Source organism: Palaemon carinicauda, chromosome 32 (assembly GCF_036898095.1).
Source record: "Palaemon carinicauda isolate YSFRI2023 chromosome 32, ASM3689809v2, whole genome shotgun sequence".
In the NCBI taxonomy this organism is placed as follows: domain Eukaryota; kingdom Metazoa; phylum Arthropoda; class Malacostraca; order Decapoda; family Palaemonidae; genus Palaemon; species Palaemon carinicauda.
In genome coordinates, this window is record NC_090756.1 from 25,484,766 (window position 1) to 25,503,196 (window position 18,431).

The 18,431-nt window shown below is 39.4% G+C and overlaps 1 protein-coding gene across 1 annotated transcript in view; it reads left to right on the forward strand.

The window, feature by feature from the left end:
• Positions 1-18,431, forward strand: part of LOC137625743 (cytoplasmic dynein 2 intermediate chain 2-like) — a 52,441-nt gene that overhangs the window by 26,707 nt on the left and 7,303 nt on the right. The window contains exons 7-8 of the mRNA XM_068356635.1: positions 6,844-7,054; positions 16,486-16,648. Of these exons, the coding sequence (XP_068212736.1) occupies positions 6,844-7,054; positions 16,486-16,648 (374 nt within the window). The remainder of the gene's footprint in view (positions 1-6,843; positions 7,055-16,485; positions 16,649-18,431) is intronic.

Consider the following 18,431-nt stretch of genomic DNA (forward strand, 5'->3'; position numbering starts at 1 on the left):
TCTATCCCTCACCATGATCTCATCTCATTTGTATACCTCAGAAAAATACTAATTTTTCAATATTAAACTTACCCGATAATCATGTAGCTGTCAACTCCGTTGCCCGACAGAATTCTATGGAGGGATACGCCAGCTATCACAATACTAGAAGGGGGTGTACTTACCAGCGCCACCTGTGGCCAGGTACTCAAGTACTTCTTGTTGACACCTCCTCAATTATTCCTCTGTCGTGCTTCCGGCAAGACGTTCTGGGATACGCTTATGATCTTCGAGTTTGTTCACGGCTAATTGGTGAAGTATTCTCTCAGATTTCGGCTGTCGCATTACTGAAAACCTTCTTATATTAGCTAGATAGCTTTTATATAGTCCTGATTAACGGTTAACGATCTTTTGCTTGATTTTGGAAACCCCTTTGGCTAACTCTTTGGATTCAAGATGTCTGACATTTCGCAAGCCCCCTCCCATAGACGATGTAGGTCTTGCAATAGGCGTATTCCGAAGGCCTCGGTAGATCCTCACACCGCTTGTTCTGACTGTAGGGACAGGCCCTGTCAGTTAGAAAATCGATGTGAGGAATGCGCCGGACTTTCGGAACTGGAATTTGTCCGTCTTTTAAAATATTCATCTAAGTTAGAGAGAGGTAGAGTTAGGAGGAGTTCTTCTCACTCTTCAATGTTTTCCTCACCTCATGATCCCCTACCTTTTCCTACCCCTGTAGTGGCTACCCCCGAACCTACTGTTTGCCCTCCGCCTGATATGTCTGTTGTTTTGCGTGCTATTCAGGACTTAGGCGATAAAGTAGAGTCAGTGGTAAGTGACCATAAGTTTCTGATGGCCGAAGTTAAGGAACTTAAGGTCAAGAGTGCAGTGGGTGGAGTTAGTGCCAGTGCTGTGACGAGTGCTAGTGTCAGTGCAGTGCCAAGTGCTAGTGTCAGTGCCAGTGTGGTGCGTGAGGATTCTTTTGTGCGAGCCAGTCGTCCTCCCAGTCCGGGACCTCTTGCAAGCTCCCATGCCCAGGGGAGAAGCAATGTCGAAGGGCATAAGGGTTCGGCAGGCCTTGTTAGGCGCACAGAAGTTTCCTCGGTGGTTGCGGGCGTGTCTTCCAAAGACCGTCACTCCCACCCGCAGACGATTGAGCCCGTCTTTTTCTCGTCCGCTGATCATCTGTCAGGGAAGAAACGTTGGTCTCAGGTCTCGAGACCACTTAAACGCAGAGTCCAGTCCGCGAGTGCTCAGCCAGGTTGCAGTCATTGGCTCAGCTCTGACTCGCCGCAGTCATCTGTCGACTGCACTCCGCCCAAGAGGAGTAAGGTTCTGCCACAACAGAGCTCGACTGTCGACCCTAAGTGGACTCTACTTCAGTCCATGCAAGCACAGCTTTCGGACTTGATGCGTGAGTGTCGGGCTGAGAGTGTTGCTCCTCCGCCTCCGCCTACACTCCCTCCGCCTGCGCTCGCTCCGCCTGCGCTCGCTCCGCCTGCGCTCGCTCCGCCTGCGCTTGCTCCGCCTGATCGCAGTACCACCTGCCAGGCGTACGATGTTGAGCCACGGTCTGAGTTTGCTGTTCCCAGTGGTGTTCAGCCTCCGCCTTCTTTAAGGCAACCTTTGCTATGGGATCAGGAGGATTATACCTCTCTTCCTCCGCCTCCCTTTGCTGCTCCACCAGTGGTGCAACTCTTGGCTGAGGTACAACAACCTCTCCCGTCCATGAGTCAGTCTCCTCAGCTCTCGCTGCAGCGAGCTCAACCATCCACAAGGCAAGCTCCACTACACCTTGGCCTTGCGCCTCAGGAGCCTCAGCTTGCGAGACATTTACCTTGTTCTGCGCAGCCTCAACCTCATCACGCTCCGCTCACACCACAGGAACAGGAACTTGCTACTCCGCTTCCACCAACCGCTCAGCAAGCGCAATCCTTGGGTTCAACCGCTCATGCTAGGAGTCAGCCTCCTCCACCCATGCGCCTTCCTTCTGCTTCGTCTGCTAATCAGCCTTTGCAGTCTGAGCCTCAGGTTCTCCCTCAACAGTTACTTGTAGAGGAAACCACTACTATTGTTCCTACTCGTTCTGACTCTGCTGTTCAGCATTCTTGTCCGATACCTTCGCTACACTCTGGTGATGAGGCGTCTGATGATGAGGAGGCACACCTGGATCCCTCATCAGACTTGGATGAATCCAAGCCTTCTCCACAGTCTATTGACTTTCGTAAGGTCTTGGTTCTGCTTAGGGAGGTTTACCCAGACCACTTTGTCTCTGCTATTCCCCGCTCTCCGCCATCTGAGTTTTCGCTGGGCATACAACAAGCTAAGTCCTCCTATACTAAGCTAGTCCTAGCAAGGTCCTCTAAGAGAGCATTAAGGATCTTAGGGGAGTGGCTGCAGTCTAAGCAACACCTAGGCAAGACTTCTTTCATGTTCCCGCCGACCAAGCTCACTTCGAAAGCGAGCGTTTGGTATGCCACAGGAGAAGCACCAGGCTTGGGAGTACCTGCCTCTGCCCAGGCTGACTTCTCAAGTCTGGTGGACTCGCCTCGGAGAACTGCAATGAGGCGCTCTAAGGTTTGCTGGACCTTCTCAGACCTTGATCACTTACTGAAAGGACTGTTTAGAGCATTTGAGATGTTCAACTTTCTTGACTGGTGCCTGGGGGCCCTCAGCAAGAAGACCTCTCCTGCGGACAAGGATTCTGCCATGCTATTAATGTCCTGCATGGATAAGGCCATTAGGGATGGATCTGGTGAGCTTGCGTCGATGTTTGTATCAGGGGTTTTGAAGAAAAGGGAACAGCTGTGTACCTTCCTTTCCTCCAGCATTACACCTTGCCAAAGGTCACAACTCCTTTTTGCTCCGCTCTCGAAGTTCCTCTTCCCTGAAGAGCTGGTTAAGGACTTGTCTGCTGCCCTGATACAAAAGGACACACACGATCTTGTAGCCTCATCGGCTCGTAAGTCTAAGGTTACTACCTCAGTCCCCAAGACTTATCGCTCACCAGTGGCTGATACCCCTGCTACGAGGTTCATACCGCCCTTTCGTGGTAGAGCCCCCAGCCGAGGAAGCTCCCGTCCAGACTCTTTCAGGAGCAAGTCCAGGAAAGGCTCCAGGACATCTAAAGGTAAACACTGACTCTCCGCATCTCCAGACAGCAGTAGGAGCCAGGCTCAAGATCTTCTGGCGAGCCTGGGAGAAGAGAGGTGCAGACGCCCAGTCTGTCAGTTGGCTGAGGAACGGTTACAGGATTCCATTCTGCCTCAAACCACCTCTGACCACATCACCCATCAACCTCTCTCCCAACTACAAAGAAGAGGACAAGAGGCTAGCATTGCACCAGGAGGTGTCGCTACTTGTGCAGAAGAAGGCAGTGGTTATAGTCCGGGACCATCAATCCCCGGGCTTCTACAACCGTCTCTTTCTTGTGGCCAAGAAGACAGGAGGTTGGAGACCGGTGCTGGACGTCAGCGCGCTCAACGCGTATGTCACCAAGCAGACGTTCACGATGGAGACGACGAAGTCGGTCTTAGCAGCGGTCAGGCAGGAGGACTGGATGGTCTCGTTGGACTTGAAAGATGCCTACTTTCACGTTCCTATTCATCCAGACTCCCAACCTTTCCTGAGATTCGTTTTCGGAAAGGTTGTCTACCAATTCCAAGCCCTGTGTTTTGGCCTAAGCACAGCTCCTATGGTCTTTACTCATCTGATGAGGAATATAGCAAAATTCCTACACTTATCGGACATCAGAGCCTCCCTCTACTTGGACGACTGGCTGTTGAGAGCCTCCACGAGTCGTCGCTGTCTGGAGAATCTCAATTGGACTTTAGACTTAATCAGAGAACTGGGTCTATTAGTCAACCTAGAAAAGTCTCAACTCATTCCCTCCCAATCCATTGTGTACCTGGGAATGGAGATTCGGAGTCAGGATTTTCGGGCTTTTCCTTCGGCCCCCAGGATAAGCCAAGCCCTAGAGTGCATCATGAGCATGCTGAAGAGGAGCAGTTGCTCGGTGAGACAGTGGATGAGTCTCACAGGGACCCTTTCATCACTGGCCCTGTTCGTCGAGCTAGGGAGACTCCACCTCCGCCCTCTTCAATTCCATCTTGCAGCTCATTGGGACAAGGGTTCGACTCTCGAAGCAGTCTCTATCCCAATCACCCAAGAGATGAAGACCACTCTCCTGTGGTGGAAGCACAACCTCCTTCTCAGGGAGGGTCTATCGTTGGCTATTCAGACCCCCAATCTTCATCTCTTCTCAGATGCATCGGACTCGGGCTGGGGTGCGACCTTGAACGGACGGGAATGCTCGGGAACGTGGAACGAAGAACAGGGATTACTCCACATCAACTGCAAGGAGCTACTAGCAGTTCATTTAGCCCTGTTGCACTTCAAGTCCCTCCTGCTAGGCAAAGTGGTGGAGGTGAACTCAGACAATACCACAGCCTTGGCTTACATCTCCAAGCAAGGAGGGACCCATTCGAGGAGCCTATACGAGATCGCAAGGGACCTCCTCATTTGGTCAAGAGGTCTAAACCTCACTCTGGTCACGAGGTTCATTCAGGGCGATATGAACGTCTCAGCAGATCGCCTAAGCAGAAGGAATCAGGTCATTCCCACGGAATGGACCCTCCACAAGAGTGTGTGCAACAGACTTTGGACCTTGTGGGGTCAACCTACCATAGATCTGTTTGCCACCTCCATAACCAAGAGACTTCCGCTGTACTGTTCCCCTGTTCCAGACCCTGCAGCAGTTCATGTGGATGCTTTTCTACTGAACTGGTCCCATCTCGACCTGTACGCATTCCCACCGTTCAAGATAATAAACAAAGTTCTGCAGAAATTCCTCTCGCACGAAGGGACACGGCTGACGCTGGTTGCTCCCCTTTGGCCTGCAAGAGAATGGTTCACAGAGGTACTTCAATGGCTAGTCGACATCCCCAGGACTCTACCTCTAAGAGTGGACCTTCTACGTCAACCACACGTAGACAGGTTGCACCCAAACCTCCACGCTCTTCGGCTGACTGCCTTCAGACTGTCGAAAGATTCGCTAGAGCTAGAGGCTTTTCGAAGGAGGCAGCCAGTGCGATTGCCAGAGCGAGAAGGATTTCCACTCGTAGAGTCTACCAGTCTAAGTGGGAGGTCTTCCGAAGCTGGTGTAGAGCCAATTCAATATCCTCTACCAATAACTCTGTGACCCAAATAGCTGACTTCCTTCTACATCTTAGGAATGAGAGATCCCTTTCAGCCCCTACGATTAAAGGATATAGGAGTATGTTGGCTTCAGTTCTCCGCCACAGAGGTTTGGACCTTTCTTCCAACAAGGACCTTCAAGACATTCTTAAGTCTTTTGAGACATCTAAAGAGCGTCGTCTATCCACTCCAGGCTGGAACCTAGACGTAGTCTTAAGGTTCCTTATGTCTCCTAGGTTCGAACCTCTCCAGTCAGCTTCCTTCAAGGACCTTACCCTCAAGACTCTCTTTCTCGTCTGCCTTGCAACAGCTAAGAGAGTCAGTGAGGTTCATGCCTTCAGCAAGAACATTGGTTTCATGACCGAATCTGCAACATGTTCTTTTCAGCTTGGTTTCCTAGCAAAGAACGAACTTCCTTCACGTCCTTGGCCTAGATCGTTTGAAATACCTAGCCTCTCCAACATGGTAGGTAACGAACTAGAGAGAGTTCTTTGCCCTGTCAGAGCTCTCAAATTTTATCTTAAGAGGTCTAAACCTCTTCGAGGACAGTCAGAAGCCTTATGGTGTGCCATCAAGAAACCTTCGAGGCCCATGTCAAAGAATGGGGTTTCATATTATATAAGGCTTCTGATTAGAGAAGCCCACTCTCACTTAAAGGAGGAAGACCTTGCATTGCTGAAGGTAAGGACCCACGAAGTAAGAGCCGTAGCTACTTCGATGGCCTTTAATAAAAACCGTTCTCTGCAGAGCATAATGGATGCAACCTATTGGAGGAGCAAGTCAGTGTTTGCATCATTTTATCTGAAAGATGTCCAGTCTCTTTACGAGAACTGCTACACCCTGGGACCATTCGTAGCAGCGAGTGCAGTAGTAGGTGAGGGCTCAGCCACTACATTCCCTTAATCCCATAACCTTTTTTAACCTTTCTCTTGAATGCTTTTATTGTTGTTTTTATGGTTGTTACGGTAGGCTAAGAAGCCTTCCGCATCCTTTTGATTTGGCGGGTGGTCTATTCATTCTTGAGAAGCGCCTGGGTTAGAGGTTTTGTAGAGGTCCTTTAGTAGGGGTTGCAACCCCATATACTTTGGCACCTTTGGGTTGATTCAGCCTCCAAGAGGAACGCTGCGCTCAGTAAGGAAGACGAACTTAAAAAAGAGGCAGAGTAACAGTTCAATTCGACTTCCTTACCAGGTACTTATTATTTCATTGTTATTTGAGATAACTGTTATATGAAATATGGGATACTTAGCTATCCTTTAATCTTGTACACTGGTTTTCACCCACCCCCCTGGGTGTGAATCAGCTACATGATTATCGGGTAAGTTTAATATTGAAAAATGTTATTTTTATTAGTAAAATAAATTTTTGAATATACTTACCCGATAATCATGATTTAATCGACCCTCCCTTCCTCCCCAGAGAGAACCAGTGGACCGAGGAATAATTGAGGAGGTGTCAACAAGAAGTACTTGAGTACCTGGCCACAGGTGGCGCTGGTAAGTACACCCCCTTCTAGTATTGTGATAGCTGGCGTATCCCTCCATAGAATTCTGTCGGGCAACGGAGTTGACAGCTACATGATTATCGGGTAAGTATATTCAAAAATTTATTTTACTAATAAAAATAACATTTTAAAAATGTTTATATTTTACCCGCTTTCTTTGACAGGAGAATTGCTGATATTCGATCTATCCCATTCCGAGTCCGTGTCGCCCGTCGTGGTGGGCGACTGCCGCGGCTGCGTGACCGCCCTGTCGTGGATTGCCTCCGGCGGAGCGTATCCCAAGACCCCCAATTCGGTTGCTGCTTCCACAAGCACTGGTTTTATTCTTTTATTTGAATTAAACTTATTGAAATCATCTTTGAAATTGAAGTCTGGGTAAGAATGTGTTTTTTGCTTTTATAGAAATTATGATGAAGAGAAATTATTATTGAGTATTTCGATAAATGAAGTTTATTGTTGTATAAAATTAGCATGTACTTTAGGTGTATACTGTATTCCCATAATACATTAGATAGATAAAGAGAAATTAGTATCGGGTGTCTCGATAAATGAAATTTATTGTTGTATTAATTTTGCATGTACTTTAGTTGTTTACTGTATTCCCATAATACATTTGATAGATGAAGAGAAATTAGTATGGGTTGTCTCGATAAATGAAATGTATTGTTGTATAAATTTTGCATGTACTTTAGGTGTATACTGTATTCCCATAATACATTTGATAGATGAAGAGAAATTACTATTGAGTGTCTCGAGAAATTAAATGTATTGTTGTATAAGTTTTGCATGTACTTTAGGTGTATGCTGTATTCCCATAATACATTTAAGGCTAAAACAATAGAAATGAAGTACAAACACTTAGGTAATACTTTGTTTAAATAATTAACTAAACTGAATTAGAAGACACCGTGCATGATTAAATGGAAAGGAGAGATCTCTTCGTTGTTAGACCCTAAGTAAGGATGAACTATCCTGTAAACATTTATGATTATAACGATTTCTTAGTAATTATAAGATCTGAAATATAATACTCTATTGTATGGTATCTTATTTCAGCAATCAGGAATTGGTTTCGAATAAACAAAATATGTTTAGAATAGACCTATTTCTGATATCTGATTAGCCAGGTTTTTCTGGAGAATCGGTTGCCAAAGGATTGTACTTTTAGTTTATTTTTATGTAGTAGTTTAAACAATATATAAAGCTGGATTTACGCTGCCGAACTGTTCATCGAACCGGGTTCGAAGAGGTTGAGTCAGTCACAAATGCATAAGGTTTGTGGGCAATGAAGCCCTGCCCACAAAAGTCAGGCTAGAACGGACTTTCTTTGAACTGTTCGACAAAAGTTTTTGACAACGAAATACCCCATCGCATGTTCGAACATCACTACAGACACTTGTGGTTCGACGAACCGTTCTACCGTGTGAACCCTGCTTTATATTGAATGGCTGATGCCTAAGTGTCAAGATTGCAGGGATATTTAGAAGCCATTGATTAAGGCCATAGAGTTACCTGCTAAACGTTTGTTGGAGTTTCACGAATTATTTATTTTTAAAATGAAAAATAGAAACGGAACAACATGAACTTAAAGAAGCTTGAACGACAGGGTATAAAAGCAATGCTGGTTTTGTCAGCATAAGCCACTGGGAAAGGTATTTGTAAGATTTCATACATTTTGCAATGCACTAAATGGCACATTGTTCTTTGGATAGTCTATTCTTTGACTCCTGACAGTTGTATTGCTTTTCTACTTTTTATTTTATAATTATGTCTTTGGTTTCTTCCTACCTCGTTGATCAATATCGTTGTATTTTGGTTGAATCACGTTAATAATCTTTAGTTGAATGACACAGGAATAATAATTACTTTGGCTGAATGACACAGGAATTATCTTTACTTTGGTTGAATGACGCTTGAATAATCTTTGCTTAGGCTGAATGAGACATGAATTATCTTTACTTTAGTTGAATGACGCTTGAATAATCTTTGCTTAGGCTGAATGAGACAGGAATTATCTTTACTTTGGTTGAATGAGACAGGAATCATCTTTACTTTGGTTGAATGAGACGAATAATCTTATGGTTGAATGAGACAGGAATAATCTTTACTTTGGTTGAATGACACAGGAATTATCTTTACTTTGGTTGAATGACACAGGAATCATCTTTACTTTGGTTGAATGAGACAGGAATAATCTTTACTTTGGTTGAATGAGACGGGAATTATCTTTACTTTAGTTGAATGAGACGGGAATAATCTTTACTTTGGTTGAATGAGACAGGAATAATCTTTACTTTGGTTGAATGAGACGGGAATTATCTTTACTTTAGTTGAATGAGACGGGAATAATCTTTACTTTGGTTGAATGAGACAGGAATAATCTTTACTTTAGTTGAATGAGACGGGAATAATCTTTACTTTGGTTGAATGAGACAGGAATAATCTTTACTTTGGTTGAATGAGACGGGAATTATCTTTACTTTAGTTGAATGAGACAGGAATAATCTTTACTTTGGTTGAATGAGACAGGAATATTCTTTATTTTGGTTGAATGAGACAGGACTAATCTTTACTTTGGTTGAATGAGACAGAAATAATCTTTACTTTGGTTGAATGAGACGGGAATTATCTTTACTTTAGTTGAATGAGACAGGAATAATCTTTACTTTGGTTGAATGAGACGGGAATAATCTTTACTTTGGTTGAATGAGACAGGACTAATCTTTACTTTGGTTGAATGAGACAGGACTAATCTTTACTTTGGTTGAATGAGACAGGAATAATCTTTACTTTGGTTGAATGAGATGGGAATTATCTTTACTTTGGTTGAATGAGACAGGAATAATCTTTACTTTGGTTGAATGAGACAGGAATAATCTTTACTTTGGTTGAATGAGACGGGAATAATCTTTACTTTAGTTGAATGAGACAGGAATAATCTTTACTTTGGTTGAATGAGACGGGAATTATCTTTACTTTAGTGGAATGAGACAGGAATAATCTTTACTTTGGTTGAATGAGACGGGAATAATCTTTACTTTGGTTGAATGAGACGGGAATAATCTTTACTTTGGTTGAATGAGACAGGACTAATCTTTACTTTGGTTGAATGAGACAGGACTAATCTTTACTTTGGTTGAATGAGACAGGAATAATCTTTACTTTGGTTGAATGAGACGGGAATTATCTTTACTTTGGTTGAATGAGACAGGAATAATCTTTACTTTGGTTGAATGAGACAGGAATAATCTTTACTTTGGTTGAATGAGACGGGAATAATCTTTACTTTAGTTGAATGAGACAGGAATAATCTTTACTTTGGTTGAATGAGACGGGAATTATCTTTACTTTAGTGGAATGAGACAGGAATAATCTTTACTTTGGTTGAATGAGACGGGAATAATCTTTACTTTGGTTGAATGAGACAGGACTAATCTTTACTTTGGTTGAATGAGACAGGACTAATCTTTACTTTGGTTGAATGAGACAGGAATAATCTTTACTTTGGTTGAATGAGACGGGAATTATCTTTACTTTGGTTGAATGAGACAGGAATAATCTTTACTTTGGTTGAATGAGACAGGAATAATCTTTACTTTGGTTGAATGAGACGGGAATAATCTTTACTTTAGTTGAATGAGACAGGAATAATCTTTACTTTGGTTGAATGAGACGGGAATTATCTTTACTTTAGTTGAATGAGACAGGAATAATCTTTACTTTGGTTGAATGAGACGGGAATTATCTTTACTTTAGTGGAATGAGACAGGAATAATCTTTACTTTGGTTGAATGAGACAGGAATAATCTTTACTTTGGTTGAATGAGACGGGAATTATCTTTACTTTAGTGGAATGAGACAGGAATAATCTTTACTTTGGTTGAATGAGACGGGAATAATCTTTACTTTGGTTGAATGAGACAGGAATTATCTTTACTTTGGTTGAATGAGACAGGAATTATCTTTACTTTGGTTGAATGAGACAGGAATAATCTTTACTTTGGTTGAATGAGACGGGAATAATCTTTACTTTAGTTGAATGAGACAGGAATAATCTTTACTTTGGTTGAATGAGACGGGAATTATCTTTACTTTAGTGGAATGAGACAGGAATAATCTTTACTTTGGTTGAATGAGACGGGAATAATCTTTACTTTGGTTGAATGAGACAGGAATAATCTTTACTTTGGTTGAATGAGACAGGAATAATCTTTACTTTGGTTGAATGAGACGGGAATAATCTTTACTTTAGTTGAATGAGACAGGAATAATCTTTACTTTGGTTGAATGAGACGGGAATTATCTTTACTTTAGTGGAATGAGACAGGAATAATCTTTACTTTGGTTGAATGAGACGGGAATAATCTTTACTTTGGTTGAATGAGACAGGACTAATCTTTACTTTGGTTGAATGAGACAGGACTAATCTTTACTTTGGTTGAATGAGACAGGAATAATCTTTACTTTGGTTGAATGAGACGGGAATTATCTTTACTTTAGTTGAATGAGACAGGAATAATCTTTACTTTGGTTGAATGAGACGGGAATAATCTTTACTTTGGTTGAATGAGACAGGACTAATCTTTACTTTGGTTGAATGAGACAGGAATAATCTTTACTTTGGTTGAATGAGACAGGACTAATCTTTACTTTGGTTGAATGAGACAGGACTAATCTTTACTTTGGTTGAATGAGACAGGAATAATCTTTACTTTGGTTGAATGAGACGGGAATTATCTTTACTTTAGTTGAATGAGACAGGAATAATCTTTACTTTGGTTGAATGAGACAGGAATCATCTTTACTTTGGTTGAATGAGACGAATAATCTTATGGTTGAATGAGACAGGAATAATCTTTACTTTGGTTGAATGAGACAGGAATATTCTTTATTTTGGTTGAATGAGACAGGACTAATCTTTACTTTGGTTGAATGAGACAGGACTAATCTTTACTTTGGTTGAATGAGACAGGAATAATCTTTACTTTGGTTGAATGAGACGGGAATTATCTTTACTTTGGTTGAATGAGACAGGAATAATCTTTACTTTGGTTGAATGAGACAGGAATAATCTTTACTTTGGTTGAATGAGACGGGAATAATCTTTACTTTGGTTGAATGAGACGGGAATTATCTTTACTTTAGTTGAATGAGACAGGAATAATCTTTACTTTGGTTGAATGAGACGGGAATTATCTTTACTTTAGTTGAATGAGACAGGAATAATCTTTACTTTGGTTGAATGAGACAGGAATCATCTTTACTTTGGTTGAATGAGACGAATAATCTTATGGTTGAATGAGACAGGAATAATCTTTACTTTGGTTGAATGAGACAGGACTAATCTTTACTTTGGTTGAATGAGACAGGAATAATCTTTACTTTGGTTGAATGAGACAGGACTAATCTTTACTTTGGTTGAATGAGACAGGACTAATCTTTACTTTGGTTGAATGAGACAGGAATAATCTTTACTTTGGTTGAATGAGACGGGAATTATCTTTACTTTAGTTGAATGAGACGGGAATAATCTTTACTTTGGTTGAATGAGACAGGAATAATCTTTACTTTAGTTGAATGAGACAGGAATAATCTTTACTTTAGTTGAATGAGACAGGAATAATCTTTACTTTGGTTGAATGAGACAGGAATCATCTTTACTTTGGTTGAATGAGACGAATAATCTTATGGTTGAATGAGACAGGAATAATCTTTACTTTGGTTGAATGACACAGGAATTATCTTTACTTTGGTTGAATGACACAGGAATCATCTTTACTTTGGTTGAATGAGACAGGAATAATCTTTACTTTGGTTGAATGAGACGGGAATTATCTTTACTTTAGTTGAATGAGACAGGAATAATCTTTACTTTGGTTGAATGAGACAGGAATCATCTTTACTTTGGTTGAATGAGACGAATAATCTTATGGTTGAATGAGACAGGAATAATCTTTACTTTGGTTGAATGAGACAGGAATATTCTTTATTTTGGTTGAATGAGACAGGACTAATCTTTACTTTGGTTGAATGAGACAGGACTAATCTTTACTTTGGTTGAATGAGACAGGAATAATCTTTACTTTGGTTGAATGAGACGGGAATTATCTTTACTTTGGTTGAATGAGACAGGAATAATCTTTACTTTGGTTGAATGAGACAGGAATAATCTTTACTTTGGTTGAATGAGACGGGAATAATCTTTACTTTAGTTGAATGAGACAGGAATAATCTTTACTTTGGTTGAATGAGACGGGAATTATCTTTACTTTAGTTGAATGAGACGGGAATAATCTTTACTTTGGTTGAATGAGACAGGAATAATCTTTACTTTAGTTGAATGAGACAGGAATAATCTTTACTTTAGTTGAATGAGACAGGAATAATCTTTACTTTGGTTGAATGAGACAGGAATCATCTTTACTTTGGTTGAATGAGACGAATAATCTTATGGTTGAATGAGACAGGAATAATCTTTACTTTGGTTGAATGACACAGGAATTATCTTTACTTTGGTTGAATGAGACAGGAATAATCTTTACTTTGGTTGAATGAGACGGGAATAATCTTTACTTTAGTTGAATGAGACAGGAATAATCTTTACTTTGGTTGAATGAGACGGGAATTATCTTTACTTTAGTGGAATGAGACAGGAATAATCTTTACTTTGGTTGAATGAGACGGGAATTATCTTTACTTTAGTGGAATGAGACAGGAATAATCTTTACTTTGGTTGAATGAGACAGGAATAATCTTTACTTTGGTTGAATGAGACGGGAATTATCTTTACTTTGGTTGAATGAGACAGGACTAATCTTTACTTTGGTTGAATGAGACAGGAATAATCTTTACTTTGGTTGAATGAGACGGGAATTATCTTTACTTTAGTGGAATGAGACAGGAATAATCTTTACTTTGGTTGAATGAGACGGGAATAATCTTTACTTTGGTTGAATGAGACAGGAATAATCTTTACTTTGGTTGAATGAGACAGGAATAATCTTTACTTTGGTTGAATGAGACGGGAATAATCTTTACTTTAGTTGAATGAGACAGGAATAATCTTTACTTTGGTTGAATGAGACGGGAATTATCTTTACTTTAGTGGAATGAGACAGGAATAATCTTTACTTTGGTTGAATGAGACGGGAATAATCTTTACTTTGGTTGAATGAGACAGGACTAATCTTTACTTTGGTTGAATGAGACAGGAATAATCTTTACTTTGGTTGAATGAGACAGGACTAATCTTTACTTTGGTTGAATGAGACAGGACTAATCTTTACTTTGGTTGAATGAGACAGGAATAATCTTTACTTTGGTTGAATGAGACGGGAATTATCTTTACTTTAGTTGAATGAGACAGGAATAATCTTTACTTTGGTTGAATGAGACGGGAATTATCTTTACTTTAGTTGAATGAGACGGGAATAATCTTTACTTTGGTTGAATGAGACAGGAATAATCTTTACTTTAGTTGAATGAGACAGGAATAATCTTTACTTTAGTTGAATGAGACAGGAATAATCTTTACTTTGGTTGAATGAGACAGGAATCATCTTTACTTTGGTTGAATGAGACGAATAATCTTATGGTTGAATGAGACAGGAATAATCTTTACTTTGGTTGAATGACACAGGAATTATCTTTACTTTGGTTGAATGACACAGGAATCATCTTTACTTTGGTTGAATGAGACAGGAATAATCTTTACTTTGGTTGAATGAGACGGGAATTATCTTTACTTTAGTTGAATGAGACAGGAATAATCTTTACTTTGGTTGAATGAGACAGGAATCATCTTTACTTTGGTTGAATGAGACGAATAATCTTATGGTTGAATGAGACAGGAATAATCTTTACTTTGGTTGAATGACACAGGAATTATCTTTACTTTGGTTGAATGACACAGGAATAATCTTTACTTTGGTTGAATGAGACAGGAATAATCTTTACTTTAGTTGAATGAGACAGGAATAATCTTTACTTTAGTTGAATGAGACAGGAATAATCTTTACTTTGGTTGAATGAGACAGGAATCATCTTTACTTTGGTTGAATGAGACGAATAATCTTATGGTTGAATGAGACGGGAATAATCTTTACTTTGGTTGAATGAGACAGGACTAATCTTTACTTTGGTTGAATGAGACAGGACTAATCTTTACTTTGGTTGAATGAGACAGGACTAATCTTTACTTTGGTTGAATGAGACAGGACTAATCTTTACTTTGGTTGAATGAGACAGGAATAATCTTTACTTTGGTTGAATGAGACGGGAATTATCTTTACTTTAGTTGAATGAGACAGGAATAATCTTTACTTTGGTTGAATGAGACGGGAATAATCTTTACTTTGGTTGAATGAGACAGGAATAATCTTTACTTTGGTTGAATGAGACGGGAATAATCTTTACTTTGGTTGAATGAGACAGGACTAATCTTTACTTTGGTTGAATGAGACAGGACTAATCTTTACTTTGGTTGAATGAGACAGGAATAATCTTTACTTTGGTTGAATGAGACGGGAATTATCTTTACTTTAGTTGAATGAGACAGGAATAATCTTTACTTTGGTTGAATGAGACGGGAATAATCTTTACTTTGGTTGAATGAGACAGGACTAATCTTTACTTTGGTTGAATGAGACAGGAATAATCTTTACTTTGGTTGAATGAGACAGGACTAATCTTTACTTTGGTTGAATGAGACAGGAATAATCTTTACTTTGGTTGAATGAGACAGGAATAATCTTTACTTTGGTTGAATGAGACGGGAATTATCTTTACTTTAGTTGAATGAGACGGGAATAATCTTTACTTTGGTTGAATGAGACAGGAATAATCTTTACTTTAGTTGAATGAGACGGGAATAATCTTTACTTTGGTTGAATGAGACAGGAATAATCTTTACTTTGGTTGAATGAGACAGGAATAATCTTTACTTTGGTTGAATGAGACAGGAATAATCTTTACTTTGGTTGAATGAGACAGGAATAATCTTTACTTTGGTTGAATGAGACAGGAATAATCTTTACTTTGGTTGAATGAGACAGGAATAATCTTTACTTTGGTTGAATGAGACAGGAATAATCTTTACTTTGGTTGAATGAGACAGGAATATTCTTTATTTTGGTTGAATGACACAGGAATAATCTTTACTTTGGTTGAATGAGACAGAAATAATCTTTACTTTGGTTGAATGAGACAGGAATAATCTTTACTTTGGTTGAATGAGACAGGAATATTCTTTATTTTGGTTGAATGACACAGGAATAATCTTTACTTTGGTTGAATGAGACAGGAATATTCTTTATTTTGGTTGAATGACACAGGAATAATCTTTACTTTGGTTGAATGAGACAGGAATAATCTTTACTTTGGTTGAAGGACACAGGAATAATCTTTACTTTGGTTGAATGACAAATGAATAATCTTTACTGTAGTTGAAAGACACATGAATAATGTTTACTTTGGCTGAATGAGACATGAATAATGTTTACTTTGGTTGAATGAGACAGGAATTATCTTTAGTCTGGCTGAATGTCACAGGAATAATCTTCTATGGAAAATAAGTTTGAAAGTGAAGTGATTCATGACAAATGAATCATCTTGTACTTTGGCTGAATGACACAAGAATAATCTTTACTTTGGTTGAATGACAAATGAATAATCTTTACTTTAGTTGAATGACACAGGAATAATCTTTGATGGAAAGTAAAAGTTTGAAAATGAAGTGGATCAATGTGAATAAAATGTCGAAGAACTTGAGAAACTCTATCTCCTAACATCTGTTTCCTTTATTTCAGGTTCATGCTACAGAGTCAAGACGTTCCCCGAGGTATCCGCGGCCCCATCGACGAAACCGAAGGCGTCGAGGTGACATCCGCCTCGTTCAATAAGGAAGATCCGACGTTGTTTGTTATCGGAGCCGAAGGGGGAGGGCTATTCGTTTGCTCGACAACGTCTGAGGTAATGTACCGTTTTACGATTTGCGGTCGTATGAGACTAGGAAGATACTATACTATCTATATGTAGGTGTCACCATCTTTTATGTTCGTCTATTCTTTATATGTAGGTGTCACCATCTTTTATGTTCGTCTATTCTTTATATGTAGGTGTCACCATCTTTTATGTTCGTCTATTCTTTATATGTAGGGGTCACCATCTTTTTTGTTCGTCTATTCTTTATGATATGTAGGTGTCACCATCTTATATGTTCGTTCTATTCTTTATGATATGTAGGTGTCACCATCTTATATGTTCGTTCTATTCTTTATGATATGTAGGTGTCACCATCTTATATGTTCGTTCTATTCTTTATGATATGTAGGTGTCACCATCTTTCATGTTCGTCTATTCTTTATAATATGTAGGTGTCACCATCTTTTATGTTCGTCTATTCTTTATGATATGTAGGTGTCACCATCTTTTATGTTCGTCTATTCTTTATGATATGTAGGTGTCACCATCTTTTATGTTCGTCTATTCTTTATGATATGTAGGTGTCACCATCGTCTATTCTTTATGATATGTAGGTGTCACCATCTTTTATGTTTGTCTATTCTTTATAATATGTAGGTTTCACCATCTTTTATGTTTGTCTATTCTTTATAATATGTAGGTGTCACCATCTTTTATGTTCGTCTATTCTTTATGATATGTAGGTGTCACCATCTTTTATGTTCGTCTATTCTTTATGATATGTAGGTGTCACCATCTTTTATGTTCGTCTATTCTTTATAATATGTAGGTGTCACCATCTTTTATGTTCGTCTATTCTTTATGATATGTAGGTGTCACCATCGTCTATTCTTTATGATATGTAGGTGTCACCATCTTTTATGTTTGTCTATTCTTTATAATATGTAGGTGTCACCATCTTTTATGTTCGTCTATTCTTTATAATATGTAGGTGTCACCATCTTTTATGTTCGTCTATTCTTTATAATATGTAGGTGTCACCATCTTTTATGTTCGTCTATTCTTTATGATATGTAGGTGTCACCATCTTTTATGTTCGTCTATTCTTTATGATATGTAGGTGTCACCATCTTTTATGTTCGTCTATTCTTTATGATATGTAGGTGTCACCATCTTTTATGTTCGTCTATTCTTTATGATATGTAGGTGTCACCATCGTCTATTCTTTATGATATGTAGGTGTCACCATCTTTTATGTTTGTCTATTCTTTATAATATGTAGGTTTCACCATCTTTTATGTTTGTCTATTCTTTATAATATGTAGGTGTCACCATCTTTTATGTTCGTCTATTCTTTATGATATGTAGGTGTCACCATCTTTTATGTTCGTCTATTCTTTATGATATGTAGGTGTCACCATCTTTTATGTTCGTCTATTCTTTATGATATGTAGGTGTCACCATCTTTTATGTTCGTCTATTCTTTATGATATGTAGGTGTCACCATCGTCTATTCTTTATGATATGTAGGTGTCACCATCTTTTATGTTCGTCTATTCTTTATGATATGTAGGTGTCACCATCGTCTATTCTTTATGATATGTAGGTGTCACCATCTTTTATGTTTGTCTATTCTTTATAATATGTAGGTTTCACCATCTTTTATGTTTGTCTATTCTTTATAATATGTAGGTTTCACCATCTTTTATGTTTGTCTATTCTTTATAATATGTAGGTGTCACCATCTTTTATGTTCGTCTATTCTTTATGATATGTAGGTGTCACCATCTTTTATGTTCGTCTATTCTTTATGATATGTAGGTGTCACCAT